The sequence below is a fragment of the Mus musculus genome, chromosome 14 (genome assembly GCF_000001635.26).
Source record: "Mus musculus strain C57BL/6J chromosome 14, GRCm38.p6 C57BL/6J".
NCBI lineage: Eukaryota > Metazoa > Chordata > Mammalia > Rodentia > Muridae > Mus > Mus musculus.
In genome coordinates this window covers 29,452,151-29,479,270 of record NC_000080.6, presented here as the reverse complement: position 1 = coordinate 29,479,270, position 27,120 = coordinate 29,452,151, and the positions used below count along the sequence as shown (strand labels likewise).

Genomic DNA, 27,120 nt, shown 5'->3' with positions numbered 1-27,120 from the left:
CAGCAGTACAGCAGGAGCTAACATAAGTGTTCATTTACTATATGCCAAGAACTTTGGCCCAGAAAACTGGCATGGCACTGCCGGAGCCAAGGTTTAAATTCACATTTTGTGACCCCAGAGCCAGCTCTTGAGCTCAATGCGTGTTCCCCTCCACAAAGTGAAATTGCTCCTGTAAACATTTGGGTAAGGGTGGAAGGAGAAAGCAAAGGGAGAATTTGAGCGGCTCCCCTCCTCCCCATCTCAGATTTAATTAAATCTACTTTTAGAAGTTGACGTCAGAGTGATCATGGATGTTGTTCTGGGTGAAAGGACATGTTGACTTCCTAAGTGTAGTGGATTTGGTGGCTAGGGGCTGCCTGCCACACTTGATGGCCTTTACAGCATCTCATATGTACAACTGTCAAAGGAGCTGGCTTTGTCTAACAGCTTAATCCCCGTGTCCCTGTCACTGGGAGGACATCAGTCAAAGCTTTCAATCAATTCCATTTTCAGCTTCACTGATCACAGATTCTACCAGGGAAGCTGAAGAAGGGGAGTGGAGAGCTCTTCACTGCAGCACAGAGGAGCAGGGGCGCACCCTGTGCTTTTTGAACATGAGGTATAGAGTCCTTTCCTTGGCAGCAGAATTAACTTTCACATAACCTCCATGTAACTGTGAACTCGAGGCCCTCCTCCAAGTTCTGTCTATGTGAGAGCCAACCGTGGGAGGTGCAGACGCTGTGAAGATTCCTTGTTCCAGTCAAGCTGCTTTTTATGCTGGTAAATCTCTCATCTCTTCTGTACTTCATCTTCTCAGCATCTTGTGCCTAGTGTGGAATCCTTTAAGAGTGTTCTGTGTGCACGTTTCTATCATGTTCAAATAATAGGGTGCAGAGTGAAGATGGTTGTGTTCCAGCTAACCAGGGATGTAGCAGAAATGCAAAGCCATGCAGATCCATCCAGGGCTGAGTAGCTCATGATTTAGATCCTTACCCTTTGGATCTGAGGCCTATTTTTAAAAAGAGGGCCGGAAGAGTCCATGATCTCAATCTTGGGGTTCCACTCAGTGATGGATGAGGTTCTGGTTATCTGAGAGGTTCTCCAGAAATACGTGCTTTTAAACTACACCCGCACCTTATTACTATGACCACAGCTCACCTTGTCTGGGACAGATGTTCCCATTGAGTTTGTTAGCTGGGCCCTGGCTGCAGCACTCTGATGTTGGGGGTATTTATTAGTCAACATCCCCAAGGAAGCCCAGGGAGGGCTGTAATGAAGATTGGAACTGGGTTGTATTCATCCTTGTCAAAGTCATGGAAAAAGACATTTTCTTCTTGCTGTGGAAAACAAATGTCCATTTCTGCTTCTGCCTTTACCCATCCTTGATTACCCCCTTGGGAAGGTATGGACAGTTCTCATATGAAGGATAATGGCACATGCACCACTGGACTCCAGATCACTGGAGGTTGGAGGGAGGAAGATCATTAGTGTTTAGTAAGGCTACTATCTAAGCCCCAGGTTCAGTGAGAGACTCCACTAAGATGACATTCAGCATTCTCTTCTGCCTCTACACATATATGTACAGGTTCATGTGCCCTTATACACATGTTCACATATCCCACCCACTCCATCTCATACACATATACACAAAACAGAGTTCATTATCCACAAAGAAAACACCCCAGTCATCTCATCCAAAGTATCTATGAGTAGATTTTTCTAGATTTCTATCTAAATAGCCTTGATGTTGATAGTCAACCCTAAGATACTCCCAGGTGCTCATAGAAGCAAAAAGTCATTCTTTAAAATACTGTTTCTTTTAGAAAGAGTGTCTTGGGCTTGTGCTTAAGATTCTCTTCCCAGCTCCCCCAGGCCCCTTTGGTCCTTGGGCACAGTTTGACTGCCCCCATCTTTCACAGCTTAGCCGATGTCACACTTGAGCAAATGTAGCCTGACATGCCGAATGAAATGGTCTTAGTCTGGAAATTGGCCATGTTGATAACAGGTTATTAATTTAATCAGCCTCAAGTTGATAACAGGCACCTCCTGTGGAAACAAAGATAATTTGCTATTGATTGTGATCGTGTCTCCTGATAGAAACTCTGGGCTTATTGTGTCTTGTAAAAGGCCAGCAGCACACACAGCCTTTCCACAGTGTGAAGGAGACAGGAAAGGGAGGCATGATGGAAGGGAGGCTCATTGCACACACAGCACGCACTGAAGAGATGTGTCTGGCCCATTGTTCTGGTACCTGCTTCCTCTAGAAACCTTAGAGCTGTGCTTGTATAATCCACTTTGAAATGTTTGCTGTTTGTAAAGCAGAAGCAAGCTCCGCAGCTTCCAGGCAGAAGGTCATTTTATAGAAAATGTTCATTCATGTGCAACAAAGCTTATTTCTTCTACAGGAACAAAAGGAAATAATGAAGCCTTCTTAAAAGCTGTTTTTCTCCAAAGAGCGATCTTCTTGATAGTTGGCAAATTATCCTTGCCACTTCTATTGGAATTGAAAAGTAAAAACATTTGTATCAATAAAGATTATGGAATATTATTAGACTCTCAGATATGATTCCAAATGTAGCCACAGCATGCTGCTGGGAAACCGTGATACCTGCCTTGCTTCTCTTCTTGCCTTTGTCAATCTTTCTAGATTCTTCCCTTCACACTGGAGTTAGGCCTGCTGATATGGTCTCCATGTAGGATTTTGGTTAATATACCTTTTCAAAATACTGTCTTACTCCAAAACTCCCATTGTCTGAGTCATTACTTTAGTACTTACCTTTCTTCTGGATGCTTCCATTTCTTGAGTACAGCTGGAATCTTGCTGTTTTGGGGACATGTCCTTGCCTTCCTGGTAGCGTTCTTGTCCCTTTATCTGTAAATAGCCATTTTCCCTTGTGCCCCTTCTGTGAATCACCTCATAGTGTTTCCTAGTCTGCTAGTAGCCAGCCCCAGATCACACTATGGAGATAATTCTAATTACACTAATTGTGGAAGCAGCTTCAATTAACCTATTCTGTTTCAGAGTGCTGGGAAGTGGTTTCCAAGACCAGAGGGGAAATAATTTCATCACTAGTAGGTATAAGAATGTAAATTTGAATTTCATCACTAGTCAGAATAAGAATGTAAATTTGAATGTCTTAGTTAGTATTTCTCAATATAATGGTCCGTTTTTTTTTGTTTGTGTGTTCATGCATGCATGTGGTACATCAGGTGTCATATGTGATGTTTGTGTGTAGTACATGCACGTTAATGTTCAGGTGCTGACCACAGTTTTTGCACATGCAAAAGCCAGAGCACAAGTGTGTTTCTTTATCATTATTTGACTGATTTCTTTGAGCCAGGGTCTCTCATTGAACCAGTAGGTCACTGTTTAGGTTATACTGGTCAGCTAGTGAACACAGGATCTGCCTGTCCCTGCTTTTTAATCCTGGTATTCATGTATGCAAAACTATGCCTGGATTTTTTATGTGAGTGCTAAGGATTTGAACTTAGGTCCTGAGGCTTGAAAAACAAATGCTTTTACCACTGAGCCATTGCTGCAGCCCTTGTAATGATTCTTGAAAGAGTTATGAATCCTGATGTAATAGATACAAGTGTTTCATGCATCCCAGGACCAAATCAATATCATTGTATTTGAGTTCCTGGAAACAACTTCTGATTTATTAACAGCCACTAAGAAGATTGGAGATATGTCATTTTATTTCTGGAATGTATTGGATTTGAAGTACACGACTGTGAGAAGCCTGAGTCTCCATGGGCCTCAGACTATGAGCCATTCCCATGACATGTTCAAAGCTATTCCATGTAATACTTTGCTGGTAATGTTAATTCTGAGCATACATTGATGTACAAAAGCTGTAATTCTTTTTCCATCATGTTCTTCTTTCTTGGTTCTCTCTTAAAGGCAAGCTGATGGGGGCAAGACTTGGTCTTGCAAGATATTTAGGGTTGCTGTTTAATAATAAAACATTTACCTATCTTAAGTCTAAGTCACTTTGCTTCTGTAGCTGACCTGCCTATCTGAGGTCCTCTGAGACCAGAAACTTCAGTCTCTAGCATTTAGCACCTTGTAGTAAAGCAGAGGGGAATTAAGCAATGTAGCCATTGTTCTATCTCAGCAGGAACTACACATCTCTAACTTCCAGCCTGCTAGTTGAAGTCCTAGGAAGAAAACCAGTACACTTTGAAAAGTGATTTTAATCTTTATTTCTAAGTTCTCTCTAAAATGTTTCTTATGAAAGTTCTCTAAGAAAAGGGGATCTGGGTGAATGAAAAGGGGGATAAGGGTGTTTCCACTCTTTGTCCTCAGCACTTATACATCTTTCAGAATACATTATCATATGGCAAAAAGTTCATCACAAGTTTACACATATATTCAAATCATACACCAAATAAGAAGTTTACAACAGAGAATGTTTACATGCAAGTCCATTAGGATTAATTATCTGGCTAAATATTCATTATCTGTCACAAGTTCAGCAAGTTCATGACAAGTTAAAAATCATAATGTTTGTGACTAAGTTATTGGTGAAGTTTTGTATAGAATAACCCAGTCAATATTTTATCTTCTGTCCTTACACCTATAGTAAATTGTGAGTTCCCTTTTTATGACTTTTGGTTAATGGTTTTACAACCTCTTGAAATGTGTTCTAAATTGCAGAATTTAGAACTAGTTAGTTAGTTCTAACTATCTCAGAAGCAATTAACTCCTGATACTTGAAGACTGTCAGAATTCTCAATGACTATCAGAGAGGACTTAATAGATGTTCTATTACAAAAGAGCTTAACAATTACTATTATAATTTTAGGAATTTTTATAGGATCATTGTTAAAAATTAATAAATCATCTATTTGTCTATATAACATCACTACAGAAATCACTGCAGAAATCTACTCAAAAGGGTAGGCTTGTACCTAATTATATCACTAGGATATATATATGTGTGTGTGTGTGTGTGTGTGTGTGTATTACATATATATATATATATATATATATATATATATATATATATATATATATACACACACACATATATATACTAAAACTATATATACTAAAAGCATATTAATAGCAGGGATCATTCCTAAAATGAAATCCTTCTGGTCCTTGCCTATAGAAGCACACCTGTTATTAATTGTACAGTCAATGGTGGAACCATCTCAGGAAGATCACTTGCTAGGTTTTAGCTCCTCCTTGATGGCTCCTGGCATCCACAGAGTCTAGGGGAAACACAAAAGTGAACCATGCCATTCTGAATACAGTGATGACTATAATTCTGCCTCGATGATTCCATTCTTCCCTACTCTGTCCATTTAGCATATGTTGATATGACAATACAGACAAGTAATAGTTGGCCCGATGTTACTGGTCAGTCATTGGCAGCCTCTGAACCAGTCTTCACTGTAGCCCCAAACAGTGCTAATTATTATAGGTTCTTCTTTAGAGTCACTGTAGTTGAATTCCAACCTTATTTGAGGAAGAATTTATCTCTTAAATGGCATTACAACCTTCATATAAGTATTAAATGTATCATTGCAAAATGTTAAACAAAACCTACTAAATATATGAACTGTTTTGAAATCTTTGTTAAACACAAGTGTCACATTATAACAGCTTTTACAGCACAGGGCTTTTAGTTTAACAGGGGGAATAAAAATAGTTCTTTGCTGTTCCATATGTTTTTTATATGACTTTTTTGCTCTAAGGGTTTTCATCTGTAATTGTCTCCCCAGCTCTGGGGATTTTTTATGAACATTTATTCTTTTCACTTGTATACAATTTGTTCCTGCTGATTCCATCAGTGGGAGTCCGTAGTGAGTTCCTTCTGGGGTTAGAGTCAAGGTTCTATTACCTTTCCCTCCTCTCTCATGCTTTCTTTTCTTCCCTTGTTAAGCTAAAATAACCAAGGACAAAAGAAAAAAAAATAGAACAACATCAACAAAGCCATTTTTTCTTCTTATCCAATTTTTACTGTGAATTGTCTGGTCCTGTCTTCATGGAGAATTTGGCCTCTGTGATGTCTTTACCTCTGACCTTGATTTAAGGGTTTGGGGAGGAAAGAAGAGATTGTGGTAATGTAGAGATGTATACACATGGTCCTTGTCGAGAAGTGAGATGTGATGGTCAATGAAATGCTTTAAAAATGGTTTAATGTCCCCATCGTCCCCTTGGCAGCTTTGCCTATTATAAATTTTGTCAATGTTGTAGGTCTCTAGCATTTCTTACTTATAAAGATGGCCCTTGTTTGTATTTTTTAAAATGAAAATAAAAGAGTTATGTAGAAATATTAAAAGTGTGTCTTGCCTCAGGAATTACTGCCTCTTAGCCCATAGGTGCTTTGTCTGGGGCCAGCTTGCACATTCCACTATATTGTTACCAGTTTTTATAGAGCAAAGAGCCTTTAACGAAGGGGAAAGGCAAAGTTGTGGCCAAAGCTTCTGTTTTTCTTTACCTCAAAGCTCAGGCTGGAGCCTTCAAAGCCTTTTTTAAATTTCCAGTATTCAATTTTAATTAAAATTCACATTCAATTCTATAATCCCATCTGCAGATTCAAAAGGGAAACTCACATAAGAGAAAATTAACTTATTATTATTAAAAGTACACTGCCTTTCTAACAGCTATAATAGGGGAGCTGCTCTCCCCAGGCTCCGTGGCCATTCCTTACATAAGAATATTAACAAATTTAATAGATATTTTTCTTGCCTGCAAGTGGTAATCAAACTTACTTTTTAAAGCTGATCTCATTTGACTTGAGTGATAAGGATATTTGCTCAGGAAATAGATACTCTAGGCTATTGCTTTCCATGGCCACACACCAAAACTTGAAGACAAAAGATCTTGACTTTATTAGGTGAATATTACTTTATTTTTATTTTAATAACAGTAAGAACTTCTTTCCTTCAGATTCAATTATAGGTAAGCTTATGGCACATGATACTCATTTGTAAATACCATTTCATGGGCTGGAGAGATGGCTCAGAGGTTAAGAGCATTGGCTGCTTGCTGTTCCAGAGGTCCTGAGTTCAATTCCCAGCAACCACATGGTGGCTCGCAACCATCTGTAATGGGATCTGATGTCCTCTTCTGGTGTGTCTTAAGACAGCAACAGTGTACTCATATAAATGAAATAAATAAATCTTTTAAAAAAATTAAAAATATACCATTCCATACAGGGAGAGTCACAAGCTATTTGTTCTTACTCCAAGGCCTGTAGTTTTCAACCTGCTGGTTCTAATGATTATTGGGCGCAGCAGCAGAGCTTGTTCTTTGGGTCTGGTTCCTCTACATTCTCCCAGAAAATGCATGCCTGTCCTCCTTAGCCCTAGCAGGCAAATTGGGATAGCCCTGCAATTGACTGAAGGCATGGGAGCATCTGTCTATTCTGGGCCTTGTCCTAAAACACTTGCTAGCTTCTCATGAGGCTGTGATAGGCAGCTGCCCATTGACCTACTTCTCATGAGTAGTGTTTCCTAAACTTCTCTAGAGACACTAATGAGAAAATATCTCTGACAGCTACATTTTTAAAAGGCATTCAACAATTTAACTTAAAAATGAACATAAAAACTTTGACCAGAAGAATTAGAATCTCATGCCCTCTCTGTTGTCAGCACAGAAATTGTTTTCTAGCTCTTCTCAGCAGTGATGCAGTAAAATCCAGTTTTTAGTTGTTACATCCTATACCCTGTTCTTTGCATTTCAGTGTTTATTGCTGTAATGCATTTCATGTTATACTATATAGGAACACTATAAGCTATGTATAACATATGTATCATACACATGCATGCAGGCATACATGAACAGAGTATGTTAGACATGAAATACAGTCCATATTATGTCACACAAGAATTAGTATGTTATATGGGATGCATATGTATGATACATTTATCCATACAGATGTATTCAATCTTATGTATCTTATGTAGATCAAATATTATGTGTGAGTCACTCTTCATGTATTCTTTGTATTTATACATTTCTATCTTGTTTTCCTGTCAGGTTTAAACTACTTTGTTATTTTATTCTATCTCAATTTTTTGCTCTTTTCAGTATCACCATTACAGTTATTGTGAAATTTTATTTTATTTTTGATCATTTAGGTATTTCATCACCCCTGGGTTCTAGGTGTGCTTAAGCACCATTTTTTTTAAAATCTCTTAAGAATGTTTAACTACATGAGTGCTCACAATATATGAGTAGTTTTGGTAATGTAAGTGTTCAGTCTTGCCTAATATTTATCCATAAATCTCCACGTGCAACTGATTTCACGATGTGGGCTTAGCGATTCTAAACCACGTACAAAGATGAAAAGAATAAAGCTCACAGGTCCTGCTCTCTTCTATTATATCTTGTCACTCATCTGTCAAAATTCCTGAAGATACATTTACAGATTGTAGGCTGTGATCCTCCGGGATGACAAGCTACATTGACTGGGAAGATTACGATCCAACTCAACCTTAGGGCGATGTACCCAGGCTCTCCTTATCCTTTCTTCATTTTCTGTCCTCATTTCTCCCATCGTCTGTCTTTATTCTGTAATGATTTTCATGCCTTAAAGTAAAAATGTATATGTACCTGGAAAGATGAAGAAGACCTGAGAAATCTAGGAGATTTTGTGGGGAACACCCAAGGCCGTGAAATGAGGTAGACCATGAAATGAGCACTGTCCTCAGCCTATTGTGCCTGGATTCACAGCAACAGCAATGACAGCTGGAGCAAGTTTTTGTTAAACATTGCTGTCCCTCTCTGAGCTTCTGTGTGGGAGAGTCCTGAGAAGGACCTGGGATTTTTTTTTTTAATTCTAGCAAGTTTCCAGTGAAACAATGCTGCCAAGGTGGGCACTACACGTTAAGAACTACCACTATATGGTCACTCTGAAGGTAAACTACTTACGTATTTTAGAGGAGGTATCTGAGGCCCAGAGCAAGGCAGAGCCTTCCCTAGCATGCGCCAATGATAGTAGTGTAGCTTCAGGGAGAGAGTGGAGAGCAAGTTTCTGCATCTGGTTCTTCTGTGTTCTCTAGGTCGGGTTTTGATTGCTCAGAGCAGAAGTCCCTGGTGACTTACTTGAGGGAGAATAGAAAATACAATTGATGCTCCTCCTTAGATTCTTCTCGGTGAACAGCTGGCCTCTTTCTTCAAGGCCTATGGAAAAAGAAGCCTTGGTACTCTCTACCATTGCCCAAAGTTACCCTGTACACGTTAGCCTCTTCATGTCCACATGTAATTAATCATGGGATGTATGTCTGTTGATTCCTGACATCTAAGAGATCAATACAAATGTAAATTTTCAAACTTTGCCTATTAAACTTTGTTTGTTTGTTTTTTTATGTCTGTGCCAATTAGTTTTTTTTTTTTTTTCTAACTTGACACAAGCTGAAGTTTTCTGGGAAGAGAGACTCTTAATTGATGGATTCCCTACATCAGATTGCCTATGGGCAAATTTAAAGTATATTTTCTTGATACATGATTAATGTAGGAGGTACCTGTCTGCTATGGGCAGAGCTACCTCTGGGCAAATGGTCCAGGGTGGTATAAGAAGGCAAGTTGAGCAAGCCATGCTAAGCAAGCCATGAACCTGAGGAATCTGACTCAGTTTCTGCTTCCAGGTCCCTGCCCTGATCTCCCTTCCTGGTGTATTATAAGCTGTGAGTGGAAACACACTTTCCTTCCCATGTTGCCTTTGGCCATGGCATTTATATTGGATAAAAAGCAAGCTTCAACAAGGTCAAAGCAAGTAGCAGAGACAGCAAAAGTAACCATGAGAAAAATAGAAATGATTAGGTTTTAGATTTTTTTTCCTATGATGTATCAGTGACATATTTCAATGAATGGAAGGGTTCTGTAATGTATTTTCATAGAAAATACCTTACTGTTTGAATCCTCAAGGTAAAGTGATTTTGATAGTTGACTAATTTTCTTTATGTAAAAAGATATGTCATTAAATAGTTTTCATAACAACATGAATATGAGCCAGATTTGGTGGCACAGATCTATAATCCTAGCACTTGGAAAGAAGAGGCCAGATGACTGTGAGTTCTAGACTAGCCATGGCTACAAAGTAAAACCTTATTTCTTAAAAATAAGGGCAATAGATGTGTGTCAGTGCTACTGTACTTGCATACTATACATAAGGGCCCAAGTACTAGCCACCTTCTTCAAAATAAAAAGTGATGGTGATGGAAGAAGTTACAGAGACAAAGTTTGGAGCTGTGACGAAAGAATGGACCATCTAGAGACTGCCATGTCCGGGGATCCATCCCATAATCAGCTTCCAAACGCTGACACCATTGCATACACTAGCAAGATTTTGCTGAAAGGTCCCAGATATAGCTGTCTCTTGTGAGACTATGCCAGAGCCTAGCAAACACAGAAGTGGATGCTCACAGTTAGCTATTGGATAGATCACAGGGCTCCCAATGGAGAAGCTAGAGAAAGTACCCAAGGCCTAAAGGGATCTGCAACCCTATAGGTGGAACAACATTATGAACTAACCAGTACCCCGGAGCTCTTGACTATAGCTGCATATGTATCAAAAGATGGCCTAGTCGGCCATCACTGGAAAGAGAGGCCCATTGGACACACAAACTTTTTATGTCCCAGTACAGGGGAACGCCAGGGCCAAAAAATGGGAATGGGTGGGTAGGGAAGTGGGGGGGAGGGTATGGGGGACTTTTGGGATAGCATTGGAAATGTAATTGAGGAAAATACGTAATAAAAAAGTATTAAAAAAAAGTGATGGTGAACTTTCTGAGACTAGTTTACCAAAAAGGGTAAGAGTTGTGGTTTTGTAAGGTTTGAGTATTAATTTAGTCTTGGCATTGCCTTATTGAGATGCACATTATTGCAACAGCACTTGCATAGATTAAAATGAAAATAACTGTCTCCTTCTAATGGTATATCAGAACTGGAGCAGAAAGAATTAGCATTCAATGACTAAGGAAATCAAAGCAAGAATTCTTTCCTAAACCAGTGAGGAAGACTCTAAATCTATGAGAATTAGGTTTAAAGCAACTCAATGTATCTTGATTAAGGACCTTTGATTCCCGAGTTACACCCTTTCTAAATAAGTTTTGGATCTTCATTAATAATCAAGTGCCATGGTCTGAACAATTCATGGATGAACAATAAATCTTTATTTTAGGAGACCTGATTGGACGATGGAGGCAGAAACTAAAATTTTAGTGTGGTAGAATGTTCTCTCATCTCATGGAAGTAGCTATATATAACAAGGAGGTGACCCGTCCATTTGAGATGGGAATGACCCTAGTCTTTACATTCTCTGTGGCAAAGTCTTTGTCATAGTTCTGATTCTGATTATTACCTTCTGTTTTCCAGCGTCTTGTGGAGGCTGCAGAGGAGGCACACCTGAAACATGAATTTGATGCTGACTTGCAGGTAACCAACTATAGTTTGAATTAAACTCTTGGTGTCTTTCAGTGGCTGAGGAGAAATGCTTTGAAAGGGTAGAGCCAAGTTGGCATGGGCATATCTCTCTCATGTTGGATGAGGGTAGCAGTCCTCAAACTGGTTCTACCAATGGCATTGATAGAAGATGATGTCACAGGCTTACACCTGTATGCTGGATTTCAGTGAATTTTCCTGATCTGGGGGAAGAGTTATATTTAAGCTGACACTAAATTGTTAGGGTTCTCTGTGGTAAAATGATAAAATGGTGGATATCCAAAATCGTCTCAGTTACCTTACTCAGAATGATATTTTCTAGTCCCATCCATTTGCCTGGAAAATTCATGATACCTTTATTTTTAGTAGCTGTATAGTATTCCATTGTGTAAATGAATCACATATTCTGTATCCTTTGATTGAGAGGCATCTGGGTTGTTTCCAGCTTCTGCATATTACAAATAAAGCTGCTATGAACATAACGGAGCATAAGCCTTTAGGTTTTGGTGGAACATCTTTTGGGTATGTGCCCAGGAACAGTATAGCTAGGTCTTCAGGTAGAGCTATTTCCAATTTTCTGAGAAACTGCCAGATTGATTTCCAGAGTGGTTGCACTAGTTTGTAATGCCACCAGCAATGAAAGAAGGTTTCCTCTTTCTCCACATCCTCCCCAGCATGTACTGTTGCTTGAGTTTTGATCTTAGCCATCCTGATTGGTGTGAGGTGGAATCTCGGGGTTGTTTTGACCTTTATTTCCCTGATGACTAAGGGTGTTGAGCACTTCTTTAGGTGCTTCTTGGCCATTCGAGAGTCCTCTTTTGAGAATTGTCTGTTTAGTTCTGTACCCCATGTTTGAAGTTGGGTTATTTGGTTTTTGGAATTTAACTCCCTGAGTTCTTTATGTATTTTGGATATTAGCCCTCTACCAAGATCTTTTCTCAATCTGTAGGCTGCCATTTTGTCTTATTGTTAGTGTCCTTTGCCTTAGAGAAGCATTGCAGTCTCCTGACATTCCACTTGTCAATTGATCTTAGGGCCTGAGCCATTGGTGTTCTGTTCAGGAAACTGTCTTTCGTATAAATGTGTTCACTGCTCGTTCCAGGGATCTCTTCTATTAGGTTTATTGTATCCGGTTTTAGGTTGAGGTACTTGATTCACTTGCACTTGAGTTTTGTGCAGGGTGATAAATATGGATCTATTTGCATTCTTCTAAATGCAGACATCCAGTTAAACAAGCGCCATTTGTTGAAGATGCCTTCTTTTTGCAATTATACGGTTTTTGCTTCCTTGTCAAAAATCAATTGTCCATAGATATCTGAGTTTATTTCTGGGTCCTTGATTCTATTCCATTGATCACCAGTCTGTGGGTAACACAGATCTTAAAGTGCCAAAAATCACATTTCTAAAGCAACTGTGGTCTGTGTCTCTTTCTTATGGCTACACTAAAATGGAGAAACTGATAAAAGGTTAGCAAAAGGAATGTTTATATATGCACAATGAAGGTTAAGAGAAACCCACAATGTACATCAGGCCTGAAGAGCTTATAGGGAGAAGAGAGTTCCAGAACTCAGAAGGAGTGATTGTAGGGAAAGGGCATTTGGTAGAGTAGTACAGTTATTCATGGGGAACAGGCAAAGGTAGACTATGGAGCAAACAGACCGCTGTAGGTTTATCTTGATTTCTTCTTGTCCCATCTTTGGGACAAGACTGTAGCTGGTGGTGTAGCTGGTGGGCTTCAAACTCTGGAGTCACTGAGCTGTTAGGAAAAATGTAAAGACTGGAAGGGCTGGCAGAAATTCTCAAGGGCATGAACTGGCCATCACTATCAGGGATAGCATAAAAGATAAAGGCAGGCAGAAATGCAGAGAAGAGTAGGAAACTCCAGAGTTGTTGTGGAGAAGTGGTAGGCACAATTGCCAACATTGGGAAAGAATAGGAAGCTGGCACAGCTTTCTGAGCAAAATTGCAAGAGAAAGGGCAGAGTCTGGCAGGAAGGGGTGAGTTTGCAAGGGAGTAATAAAGGTTGGGAATCAGAGCCATTTGTGAACATCTGGTGTCTATCTTTAATATTTACATTCAGTTTTATTCTTAAATCTGTTCTCAATGAAGCATAGATGGATTGGCACAGGGGAGGGGATAGTGTGATTGCTTGCAGAGATTATATCTTCTTCAGGAGGGGAAACTGCTTGGTTGGGGCATTTGTTGAGATGCTAAGGGATGCTCTTTTGTAGCCTGTTTGAAGCTACTGTTACCTTCCCGGACTGTGTTGGTTTCCTATTACAGCTGTAGAATAAAATTCTGGTGAGGCACACAGACTCTCCTTGTCACATGTGGTGCTGTGAACACACGTGAAGCATTAAAATCTCTTGAGAAACAAACAAAGCAGACACCAAGAATACTAGCCTCTAGCTTCTGTTCTCTGGGAGGTTCTGTATAATCCTTGTCCTTCACCCTTTGTGAACAACAACAAAAAAATTGCAGAGGGCCCCTCTGTCACCCAAATGTGAGAAGGTGTTGCAATCCTCTCTTGGTATTAGGGGATGCCATCCACTGTCCAGATATCAGACCTCTCTGAAATCTCAGGATCAGAACAAACACCGTGCTCTTTGGTGGAAACCTATAAAAGAGAGGCCTTTGATAACATGGATGCGCATCAGAGCATCTGCCCCTGCTCAGATGAAGGCTTCAAAGCTGCTGAAACTCTGATGCTATTAAGTGCAAGTCTGTTAATGACAGGGGTGTCAGCCTGTGGCTATTACATGGTAGCAGGCCTGAGCATGGGCGTGGAGTTTATTGCTCTGATGGACCATTAGAGCTGATCAATTGGTAATCTGGGTGCTGCTGACCTCCCTGTGACCCTGCCAGAGGATTGCTGGGTTGTTTTTATATAAAATATATATATAAGACCTCAGATAGCATCTGCTCACCGTGTAGTAACACCAGGAAGGACCCTAACTGTTAGTGCAGCTAGAAGTCTGTTTTCACATAAAAAAAATAATAACTAGTAGCTTTGTGACATTTTCTAATCTGTATAGTCTCACATTTCAGAGTTCCTAGCTTCCTTATTCCCCTAAGACAAAAGAGGTGCTATGTAAGCCATGGACTCACGTTAGACAGTAGCTTTGCATCTTCGTCTCATTCCAAACTGTAAAAGTGGAAACTTGGTTCTTTGCTGGTAGAATCAGTAAGAAGTAACCCCTTCCAAATTATCTTTTTTTTTTTTTAATCAGGGTTTGTTTTGCCTTTTAAATTCTTCTCACAAATTCTCCTGAGGTTTAACTGTTCCCCTCTGGGCTGTGGCCTTGGCATTTTGGGCCTGCTCAAAGGATCCTCAGTGTAGTATTATATTGTTAGCACTTAAAAATTACATTGAGGCATGAGGCAAACTCCAGCCTCTGTTGTGTGTGAGAACATTCCGAAGTACACAGCTCTCCAAAGAAAGCAGAACTTCCTGGCCTTCATGGGCTAGGTGACTTATGGACATAAGTTGGCCTTTGGACTTCTTCCTATTTATGGCTGCCCATGGATTCTAGATTGCCCTTCTTATGGTTTCGTTCTTATTCTGCCAAGATCTCCACTAGGGAAACTTTTTGGGATATGCAGTAGCTATTTGCAAATGACAACTTCCATCTACAGAATTTTAAGTTGTGCATTACTATAAGACTGTGTCAAAAGGTGGATAATCATCGTGAAAAGAAAGGTTTCCGCAAACCAACTAGCATGTTAATGATCATATGTATTTTACTATGATCATTCTCATAATTTTGATAACAAAACCTCTTTATTCATGGAGGAGGGGTAGATGGCCCTAGCCCCAACCACCCAGCCTTACTGGTACATGGGTAACTTCCTAGAAAATTGATATACATAATAAACTCAGAGAGAATGTCTTCTCTCTCCCTCCATCTCTCTCACTTTTGCTCCCTCTCTCTCCCTCTCTCTCTCTCTTTCTCTCTGCTTACTGCCCCATTCTTTTGTTTGTTTGTTTGTTTGTTTGTTTGTTTGTTTGTTTGTTTTCGAGACAGGGTTTCTCTGTGTAGCCTTGGCTGTTCTGGAACTCACCAGGCTAGCCTTGAACTCAGAATCTGCCTGCCCCTGCCTCCCAAGTGCTGGGATTAAAGGCGTGCGCCGCCACTGCCCGGCTTACTGCCCCATTCTTTTGGAAGTTTTTCCATTGGCAGTGAAGGAGAAGAAAAAAAAATCCTTTTGACAGTTTACTAAAAACCTGCTTATCTTTGAGCCACAAACATATTTTCCCCGAAAGCTGTCTCAAATAAGTGCCAATTACACAGAACTGGTGCACGGAGGAGGAAAATGGGACTTTGAATTGTGAATCCTGCAGAAGCTTTTTCTCTTGCAAAGTCTTCTAGAATCCATTTTCTTTGCTGTTTTGTAAGTTATAAGGGGGAAATGCCAGGTGGCATTCTGGGGACTCACAGGTGTGAGGAGGGCAAGAGACTAAACCGGGGTACAGTAGAATGTCTTCAGTGTTCCCCTCTGCTCCCCACCCTACTACAAGTACCTGTCTTGCAAACAAAATGGAGGCCAAGTGGCTATGGTAGCAAGAAATCCTTGAGGTAGGATGGCTGTGGGCTGAACCTGGATCACTTCCCCAACTTGCTCACTGCAAGTTGTTCCCATGGGGACTCAGTGTGAGGCAGGGGAGAGGGCAGTAGGCGAACACAGCAGTTGCTTCTTAGAATTGGGAACAAAACACCCATGGAAGGAGTTACAGAGACAAAATTTGGAGCTGTGATGAAAGGATGGACCATCTAGTGATTGCCATATCCAGGGATCCATCCCATAATCAGCTTCCAAACGTTGACACCATTGCATACACAAGCAAGATTTTGCTGAAAGGACCCAGATATAGCTGTCTCTCGTGAGACTATGCCGGGGCCTAGCAAACACATAAGTGGATGCTCACAGTCAGCTATTGGATGGACCACAGGGCCCCCAATGGAGGAGCTAGAGAAAGTACCCAAGGAGCTAAAGGGAACTGCAACCCTATAGGTGGAACAACAATATGAACTAACCAGTACCCCCAGAGCTTGTGTCTCTAGCTGCATATGTATCAAAAGATGGCCTAGTCGGCCATCACTGGAAAGAGAGGCCCATTGGACTTGCAAACATTATATGCCCCAGTACAGGGGAACGCCAGGGCCAAAAAGTGGGAGTGGGTGGGTAGGGGAGTAGGGGGGTGGTTATGGGGGACTTTTGGGATAGCATTGGAAATGTAAATGAGGAAAATACCTATTAAAAATTAAAAAAAAAAGAAGTGCTACTACCAACTGCAGAGGACATGGGGAAGCCTGAGCAGGTGTTTGTCATAACCCCTCTCTATGTCCCTGCTGGGCCTGGAGGCTCCTGCCCTGGGGAGAATGTGGGTTATAGAGGAGAGTAGAGGGAGGGTTTAGAAGCAGTGCACCTGAATGAAGAAATTAGCTGCTCCCTTGCCAACTCTAGGTCAGTCTTTCCCCATTTTGAGAGGACCGTGTACAACTCCATGCTGGGGCATGCATGGTGGTGATATGGGGACATAGCTGGAGGATCGAGGAAGTCCGAAGGCCAGAAAGGAATAGCATTTTCATAGAGGTAGCCAGTTGGCTTTTATGCAGACAAGAAGATAACAGGGTGCACACCTATAAAATGCGTAGAAAAATGAAGGGATGTTCACACAGTGTATGTAAATCAATCAATTCTTTCCTTATCAAACCTATCGTTAGGCTTTCTCTTCCTAGCCCCCTTTGATCAGCTTGGCATAAGGTCATGGGTAGGTCATCTTTCTGGGATTGTACATTTGACATTTCATGGTGAGGACCAACCAGTGTCATTCATTGATAGGGGTGATATACAATAGTTCCCAAGGGACCTTTAAGTTGTAGATGTTTGCTATAACAATCATCTCTTAGTTGTTTCCCATGCCTGCTATGCAAACACACATATATACACACACACAGAAACACACATAGACACACAGACACACACACACACACACACACACACACACACACACACACTTGATTCTGTACCTAATAACTTGCAGCAAGGCCAATGCTTTGTGCTAAGGACATAGAGCTTTGTGCTGATAATTAGTTGGCAGTCGTGTTTGCTCAAGTCTCCAGCTGTTAGTCAACTGTGAGTGAAAGAAGGATCAGTGGTTGGAACTTGAGAGCTTGTTCAAATGGAGACATCTTGAGCTAGAAGCTGGTATGTCCTATGGCCCCAGTCCTAGCTGAGCAGTGATATACTTGGGAGTTTGTACCTGTGGATTCTTTGTGCGTTTATAAAGGGGTGTAATTATACTATCCAGTTGATATATCTAAGTGCTCATCCCTCTCACAGAGGCTAACAACTATCCAACCCCAAGTCTCCAGTGGCTGACTCAGTATCACCATGCTATGGCCATAAGCTAGACTGACAGTTGATATCCATGTGCTTATGGAAGTCTGCACCTTGTGAGAAAGATGAATGCTAGGACATGACATCATAAACAATTGTTGGATTTTAATCATGGTACATGTCAGCCCAGAACTTGAAGATATTTTGGTACAAGACAAGGCAACTTTGTCTGAGGGCAGTTTGGAACAAGTCTCCTGAGGTGGTGAGTGTATTATAAATAAAGGTTGTAGATTTAACTGTTTAGTGTTGTATTGCTGTGAAGAGACACCATGATCAAGGCAACTCTTATAAATGCAAACATTTAACTGGGTTGGCTTACAGTTTCAGAGATTCAGTCCATTATCATCATGATGAGAATCAGGGCAGCATCCAGGCAGACATACATGGTGCTGGAGAAGGAGCTGGGAGCTCTATATCCTGATCCACAGGTAGCAGAATGGGACTGTGAGCCATACTGGGCATAGCTTAAGCATGTGAGACCTCAAAGCCCGCCTCCACAGTGACAGATTTCCTCCAACAAGGTGTCACCTACTCCAATAAACCTACACCTCCTATTAGTAGCCCTCCCTATGGGCCAAGCATTCAAACACATGAGTCTAGGGAGGCCATAGCTATCCAAGCCACCACAAACCCCACCATAATTAGAAGAAATCTACCTAAACACAATTACTAACACTTATACTTCATAAGTGAAATCCAGGTTTACTTTAACTCCATTCTAGAAAATAATCTTTTCCACCTTTGGATTATTTTTTTAAACAATTGTAGGAGACTACTGTGTTAGACTGAGTCCCTACCCAAGCTTCACGTAGAGCCTTGGTGTGAACACAAATGGAGTTAATTGAGTTAAGTGCCATAGGGTTCAAGTGAAACTTTAAGGAAGCAGATAGCCCCTAAAGCAGACTGGTTCACCGCCGAAGAAAGGAGGGTCCAGTGTATCCATGTGAACACAATAAGTCCCAGCCTGTATACTCTTTCCAGGAAGGCAGCCTGGCTCCTACCCTACAGAGTCCAGCCCCTGACCAATAGGAGGCCCCATGCTACTTTGCAGAATGGTGGATGCCTGGATTCCCAAATTGCAACTAAAAGGCTCATAGCGGATAATGAAATAACAAAATATATTTTATTTTTGCCTTTTGACAACTGTAGAACTGAGACTTCACTTTTTTTCTACTTAAAATGCTTATTACTTCTGTCCTTGGACTCTTACCTCACACAGGTATTTAATTGTTGCTTAGGACATACTCAAAACTCAGTCTGCATTAAGTCCTGATCTAGGTTAAGGGATTTTTACAAACTAAGAGGCAGCCCTCCTTCTCCAGGAGTCTAATAATGAGACATTTTGATAACTGACCAGTATAATATGGGCAGGAGCTGTCCAGCCAACATACAATGTGATCTCAATGATGGGAGTGTTGTTTTTCCTTGAATATATTTATTCACTTATTCTCGCCCTAGCATGGCTCACTGGGCACCTGCTATATTCCAGACTTTGTACTAAGCTCAGATGATAGAAGGATCCTAGTGTAACAGGTGACAAAGAGCCAGGATTTCAGACTTTACTGACAGCAAGCTACATAAACTATAGACAACTGGACACATGCTATTTTAAAAACCTGTGTATGTGTGTGTATATGAGTCTGTCTATGTGTGTGTATGATATATGTGCATATGTGGGAATATGTGTCAATATGTGTGATGGGAGACACGTGAGCCACAGAGTACATGGAGTCAGGGAACAAGCTCAGGTGTTGGTTCCCTACTTTTGCCTTGTTTGAGGCAGGGTCTGTTTTTAGCTTTTCTTTGCTTTGTACTCCAGGCTATCTGGTGAGCTTTTGGGGTTGCCCTGTCTCTGCCTTTCATCCTGAAGCAAGTGTATTGAGATTACAGCTATTCATTACCATACCCAGCCTTACAGGAGATCTTTGTACTTAAACCTCATATTCTTACTGCTGTGTGACAAGGGCCAAATGCTCAGAATTGTCCCCACAGCTCAGAACTCTACATTGGGTCATGTAAAGTCCGGATACAGAGCAAGGAAAAGGTTGTAAAACCTGGCAAGGTAGACTTGATCAGGGAGCTTCCTCTGCGTCCCTTACATTCATTTTCCTTCTACCTCCACAGGAAACCACTGCTCCAATTTGCAACATCATAGGCCAATTTCGTGTGTTCTTAAGCTTCATAAAAAAATGAAAAATGATATAGTCTGGAGGTCTAGTTTTGTTCCGTGAACACAAAGCCTGCGATTTATCCACAGCATAGCTTCGATTTCTCCTTTCCTAAATGGGAAGTACCCTAAATGGAGTCACTGTTGCATTTCCTGTCTCCATTTTCATGGATTCAATTTTCATCATTTTTTAGTTTGAAATGTTTTCTAATGAGAGCCTCCTTTGGCCTGTGGGAGTTACGTGTTCAGGTATGAGTGTAGATTAGCCAGTCTCTTTTTTTGGTGCAGATAGACTCTTGATGAATTTGGAAGCTCTCTTATAGCAGCACATTTACAAATTACTGTGTTTTCTTAGTGAGTTGAGTCTTGTGCCATTAGGAAATGTTCTTACTTGCATCAGTATTCTGGGTTATATAGCAGGGGCTTTTTAGCATTCCATCCTTTTCTGAATTATAACCTAAGTGTTACAGTTCATGGGGAAGGACATCTGCATCCCCGCATCCCTGCATCCCCGCATCCCTGCATCCCCACATCCCTGCATCCCTGCATCCCTGCATCCCTGCATCCCTGCATCCCCGTATCCCTGCATCCCCGCATCCCTGCATCCCTGTATCCCTGCATCCCCGCATCCCCGCATCCCTGTATCCCTGCATCCCCGCATCCCCGCATCCCTGCATCCCCGCATCCCCGCATCCCTGCATCCCTGCATCCCTGCATCCCTGTATCCCTGCATCCCTGCATCCCTGCAACCCTGTATCCCTGTATTGTGGAGTTGAGTCTCTCGCTTTTGGTTTTTGTTTTTGTTGTTTTGTTTTTTGAGACAGAGTTTCTCTGAGTGGTCCTGGCTGTCCTAGAACTAGCTCTGTAGGCCAGGCTGGCCTCGAATTCACAGAGATCCACCTCCCTGAGTGCTGGGATTAAAGGTGTGCATCATCATTGCCCAGTTTGAGTCTTACTATTTCATTCTGAAAACCTTCGGATTGTAGTTAGATGGTTTTGTTCACTTACACTTGATAGAATATTTGATGCAGTTTTATTTGCTCCTGCTGTTTTCCCTCTCTCTCTCTCTCTCTCTCTCTCTCTCTCTCTCTCTCTCTCTCTCTCTCTCTCCTACTTTTTCCTGGCTTACTTGAATGTATTTTAGTGTACCATTTAATTTATCTTTTGGGTTTTAATCTCTCTTCATTAAACTTTCAGTTGTCGCCTTAGGGATTACAGCACACTCTTGAACTGTACAGCATATCTAGAGTTAATTTGGAATGGTAAGCACTGCTTCCACTAAAATGCAAACCGCTATAATGACATAATTTTACCTACCACTATTCACTGTGGAATGACCAGTGCATTTTGTTTCTGTGTATTATGACCCCATAAGTGAATATTGGTTTTAGCTTGTATTTGCTTTACTTCAGTTTATTGGTTGATTAAGACAGGATTTTACCATGTATCCTAGGTTGACCTGGAACTCATAACCCTGCTGCCCTCCACTTCATAAGTTCTGAGGTTATAGGTGTTTGACACCTCACCCAATCCTATGGGGTTGAGTTTGTTGTTTTATAAAACTATTGTCTGCTTAAGAACTTAGTGGACACTTTGCCCCTTCTTAGAATTGGGAACAAAACACCCATGGAAGGAGTTACAGAGACAAAGTTTGGAGCTGTGACGAAAGGATGGACCATCTAGAGACTGCCATATCCGGGGATCCATCCCATAATCAGCTTCCAAATGCTGACACCATTGCACACACTAGCAAGATTTTGCTGAAAGGACCCAGTTATAGTTGTCTCTTGTGAGACTATGCCGGGGCCTAGCAAACACATAAGTGGATGCTCACAGTCAGCTATTGGATGGATCACAGGACCCCCAATGGAGGAGCTGGAGGAAGTACCCAAGGAGCTAAAGGGATCTGCAACCCTATAGGTGGAATAACATTATGAACTAACCAGTACCCCGGAGCTCTTGACTCTAGCTGCATATGTATCAAAAGATGGCCTAGTCGGCCATCACTGGAAAGAGAGGCCCATTGGACACGCAAACTTTGTATGTCCCCGTACAGGGGAATGCCAGGGCCAAAAAGTGGGAGTGGGTGGGTAGGGGAGTGGGGGGGGAGGGTATGGGGGACTTTTGGGATAGCATTGGAAATGTAAATGAGGAAAATACCTAATAAAAATATTTTTTAAAAAAGAACTTAGTATAAGAAGTGAAGACAGCAATCCAATTTTGACATCACCCCCGCGTTCTTTCTGTCCCTAGCATTTCTCACTTCTTTCCCTGCATCTTAGTTTGCACTTCTCATAACTTGAAAAAAAATCTGTTGTTATTATTCTTCAGTATAGGTCTGCTGGTGAGAACTTAAGCATTGTTTATCTAAAAACATCTTCATTTCACCTTCATTTTTGAAGGATGGTCTTAATGGATGTAAGCTAAATTGACAACTTCTTTCCTCTTTGAGCTCTTTAACATAGCATTCCATTCTCCTGTGAGTGATGGTGGTACAGACGAGACTCTGGCTAGCATCCATGTCCTTTTTTCTTTGTGTACACTAAGCATCTATATCCTGTTCCCTAGTATACACTGAGTCAGTTTTTGCTACTGCTTTAATTTTCAGTATGCACACAGTGGGTAAGTTGGGGGTGTTCTTGGTTATGTATCTCCTTTGTTCTTAGCTGTTTGCTAAGATTCTTGATATTATCCACATTTAGAGAGTCTTAAGCTAAGCTTCTTTAGAACTTTACCAGACCCATTCTCTTTCTATTTCCTTGTAGAACTTAAAAGAAATTGTTGGATACTATCCTCGGGGTTTTTCGAGGTTGTTTCCAACCTCTAGTTGGCCATGTTTCTTAACTCATCTGTCCTCTCCGTTCCACATCAAACTTGTCCCAGGAGAGGTTTGTTCCATGTGCTTTTCATTCCGAGAGTTTTGTTAAATCATTTTTTGTTTGTTTGTTTCATTTCCATTTCTTTATTGAAATTCCCCATCTCTGTGCTCAGTGTGTCAATATTTTCTTTTAATTTGGACATATCTACTATAGACACTTTAAGTCCCTTCAGTGCTAATTCCACTGCCTGGACCAATTATTTTGAGTGAATTTTTTTTCCTCTCATTCCATCAAAAGCTTATAGTTCACATCCCCCACTCCTTACACATTTAGTGTTTTTGTTGCTTGCTAGATGTTGTAATAACATTATTGTTTAGTTTTTATGTATTTCCATATTGTATTTTAGGATACTTTCTTTCATGCAGTATGTGTCCCCCCCAAAACAAATTGTATTAAATCAATTTTATTTGTAGTAGGAGAGTTGTTAAAGAAGTGAGGGGAAATGGTAAGCCCTGGGCAGCAGGGTAGGTCTCCCATGATGAGTCTTTTACATCCTGCATGGCCACATAACAAGTGAGAGCATACGAACTTCTTTGTTCCAGAAGAATCGTGAAGACTATCTTCCATCTAAAAGAAAGACAAAATGTATTTTGGTTACAGACTCTTGAGATGCAAACATCGTCCATCAAAAGCTTATGGTTCCTATAGTTTAAAGCCACAAAGCGCAGCTCTCATGCAATGGCCTCTGGCCTCATTTGGTTTGAAGTGCCATTTGATTTGGCAATCAGGAGGGAAGGGAAAGGAATTGTTTGTCTTTTACAGACGTTCCCTCTATTTAAATCTGTGTACTGGTTCCCGATGAGTGACCATCTTACATTTTCTATCCTCTTACATTTTTCTTTGTTACTTATTGATTCATAAACATCAGCTCTCCTATTGCTGAAGCATCAAGAATGAGCCACCCAGCAAACCCTCCTTGTTCATTTCTTTTCTGTTACAGCATTCTTTTAGGTATCACGATCCTTTATGCTTTTCTCCATAGACAGCAGTGGTTACAGCTATGGCTGTAGAAAGCATTGTCCCTGTTCCCAAGCTCACTGCTTCTTTTGTAATTCTTTATCCTGTGGTTTTTTTTTCTGTTAGCCGCCTCAATCCTGTGATATTATTTCAAACACATGTTTGTTTAAGACATACTTGTCTTAAGTATATTTTAAGCAAATGAACGTCACCAGTCTAGAAGTTTATTAAATGTCTGAATAAGCAAGTGCCTTTAAGTTTCAATGGTATTTTATTTCCATGGTGAGATTATCATGTTTTAGATATCAGGCAGTCCAGTAAGGGGGTATTTTAGGATAGGGGCTTTCTATGATCATGTGAGAAAAAGTAGGCAGTAGTTCTGCTAAGGATAAGTCAGAGTCTCATAGCAGTTTCCCAGGAACCTCTGTGTCTTTCATTAGAAAGGCTGATAGCAAACCTCAGATACTGCTTTAGTTTTGCTCCCCAGAAAACCCTTCGGCACTTGCATGAGTGCCCTCCAGTTTTTGATTTGTGGTCTACAGATTTGACCAACAGCTATTGAATTTTCAAAGTAAAAAATTTAAAAATAATGTATTTATTCTGATTACTATTGTGTGTTTGGAGTGTGAGGGTGGGCCATGCCACAGTATGTGTGTGTAAGTTGGCAGACAAATTGTGAGAGTCAAATTTCTCTTTCTACTCTTGATTCTGGGGTCCAACTCAGGGGCTCAAGTTCGTACAGAAAACACTTTTACTCTCTAAGCCATCCTCTCTGCCCTAACGTAAACCTCGATTCAGGTACTAATCCAGAAAGTAGACAATTTGGAATAAAACGTCCAAGCCTTGCAGAGTCGGTTGATAAAGCAAGCACTTCTACTTAGCTTGGCTAGCTCACCACTTTGTCTATAATATAGGTACCATCACATACATGACCTGGAGCATGACAGATAACCTTGCCTTGCTGAAATTAAAATTTCTTTTATGACTAACAATTTTAGAATATTTTTCATTGTTCACAGATACTAGTGGAGTATAGCAGTTGTGCTAGGAATGATGGAAAACAGAAGCAAAACCCACCAAGGATGGGAAGTACTATGCGTGCTTCCCAGACTTTATTTCATTTCTCTCTGTCTCTGAAGTCCTATGACAGGACAGTTAAGAACAGCGATTCACACAGAGAGACACTGCTGACTGACAGGACCAAGGTTGTGTGAGATCAGTGGAAGGAGCCAGAGTGACACCCTACTCTGACTCCAAGGACTAATAAACCCTGTCGGTTCATAGAACCAATGTTATAACATGACCTTAATTTGTACCAGACGAATCTTACAAGGTAATAAATTTAAGATGACATTTGCCATGGGTTATGTGAAAGAGCTATCAAATGATTAAAAAAAAAACCCAAAAACAAAAACAAACCTTTTCTAGAATTGCTGGCCCTTCTTCATCTCATGGAGTCACCTGTGTCCTCCAGCAAACCATGAGCTCTGTAAGAGCAGGCCCCGGCAGACTAATCAGATGCCCATGAGTGCTAACTCCAGTTACTACCCACATTGCCATGCAACTATCGTAAGCCAAGTCCAACTGTGAACTGTCAGTCATTTATGAAGTTGTCATCTTTTTCCATCAGAGAAAGTTGGTTCTTTCTTGCAATGAATACCCTTTGTCAGAGGCGCTAAGGCTCAAACATGTAACCCTGTGTATTAGCAGCAACGGTCTAACAAAGCAATTGTCCTTTATTTTCACCTGTGAAAAATATATGAATTTATTCATTTCCCTCATGAAAATCTTATTTCCTATCACTTAATATGCAGTTACAAATGAGTGACTATATTTATGAGCAAGTTACATGATTTGTACTTAATGGGTAATATAGTTCATGAGCACTTTGCAGGTTACTGTGGTAAAGAAATGTGTGCTTCTAGGACAACATGTTGAAACTGGAAAGGAAAATAATTGCGGGGTAAATGTGCTCTACCACCCAGGTTTCCAATGCCAGGCATAGTCCCACCATGGTGCTTGGCCATGCAGATGCATAGCCTGTGGTCTGCACTGTCTTCCACTGGATCCTTAGAGGGAGGCAGTCAGTGTTACTGATTGGATGTTTCATAGGTAAAGACATGTGCTTTTCTGTCCTGTCTTCACCTCAGTGTTACTCCTTACTAGTGTTACTAGTGTTAGTGATACTCCTTGGAGTATTTCCTGACCGCTCCTCTCAGAGCTGCTGGTCCTCACATCACAGAAAGTCCTCCGATATTCCTTCTTATATATGGCAAAATAAAACAGCAGCATTGGAGATAGGTAGAATATAGGGGCCTTTAAAATTCTGTAGCCATTAATGAAAAAGGAAAACAATTATTTTGTGACTTGGGGCTGTCATATGTGATTTGTTTTTTAAGTCAACCATGTAACCCTGGCCAAGCCCTGTTGTCCCTTTAGACATTATGTTTCCCGCAGTAGAGAAGGGTTGGGACCAGTTTGATTTTTTTTGTGTGTGATCTAGAATTAGTATGTAAGGTTGTAGTGTGTGTGTATATATGTGTATATGTATGTGTGTGTGTGTGTGTGTGTAGAAAAAGATGGCAATTGTTTTTCTTAAGGGTATCTGTTTATTTCTTTAGGAATTCTTTAGATGCAGCATTGTGCCTGAGGGAACCAGCATTTGAGAATAAACTCTTTTCTGTGTTATTTTTCCATCCACAACTAAATACGAACTCCTTATTTTACAGTCCCAAAAGGGAAAACTTTAGGAAAAATTACGTGATTAGATCATACACAGATCCTTATAAATACTTTTATTTTACAACTAATAATTCTTATGTGTAACATAAAAACATTTGGTGTGATTTTAAGAACTTTACTGTGCAGCTAAATGGTGTGTTTGACTGAAACCTTAATTTTCTGTATGGCTAAAGACATTCAAAATCAAATTAACCTTTGTTCCGACTTGCTTGAAAGTGATTATGTCATGAATATCAATGTGTTCACAATCCGTCCACCCTCTGCAGTTTCAGGTGGCTGAGGACATCCAATCACCGTGACATTTTTATTTTCTTCTATTGTTGTAGAATTTAAAGCCCTTTGTCATCTCGTCCCAGCAGAGATCAGGGACAGTTGGGAGGGCATGACGGCCTGGGAGCAGTATTTTCTAAAACAGAGGCCAAGAGGAACAAGGGGTTGAGAACAGCTTGTTAAAATGCTTTCCAGCTATGAGGAAGTAAAAGAGGGGGCTTCCCATGTGCTGTGTGCCAATCCACCTCGTGGATTAGGTAGACAGTTGTAGTTGGGAATTTGATTTAGCACAGAAATTCCTGGCTCATTTCTCTTCCAGCGAT

The 27,120-nt window shown here is 40.7% G+C and overlaps 1 protein-coding gene across 5 annotated transcripts in view; it reads left to right on the top strand.

Moving 5' to 3' along the window:
* Cacna2d3 (calcium channel, voltage-dependent, alpha2/delta subunit 3) overlaps positions 1–27,120 on the top strand; it is an 817,833-nt gene that overhangs the window by 243,505 nt on the left and 547,208 nt on the right. For all 5 annotated transcript variants that reach the window (XR_001781093.2, NM_009785.1, XM_011244938.3 and 2 more), the window contains exon 4: positions 11,315–11,374. Coding sequence is in view for 4 of the 5 variants with exons in the window: in NM_009785.1 (NP_033915.1) it covers positions 11,315–11,374 (60 nt within the window). In the remaining variant the exon portion in view is untranslated. The remainder of the gene's footprint in view (positions 1–11,314; positions 11,375–27,120) is intronic.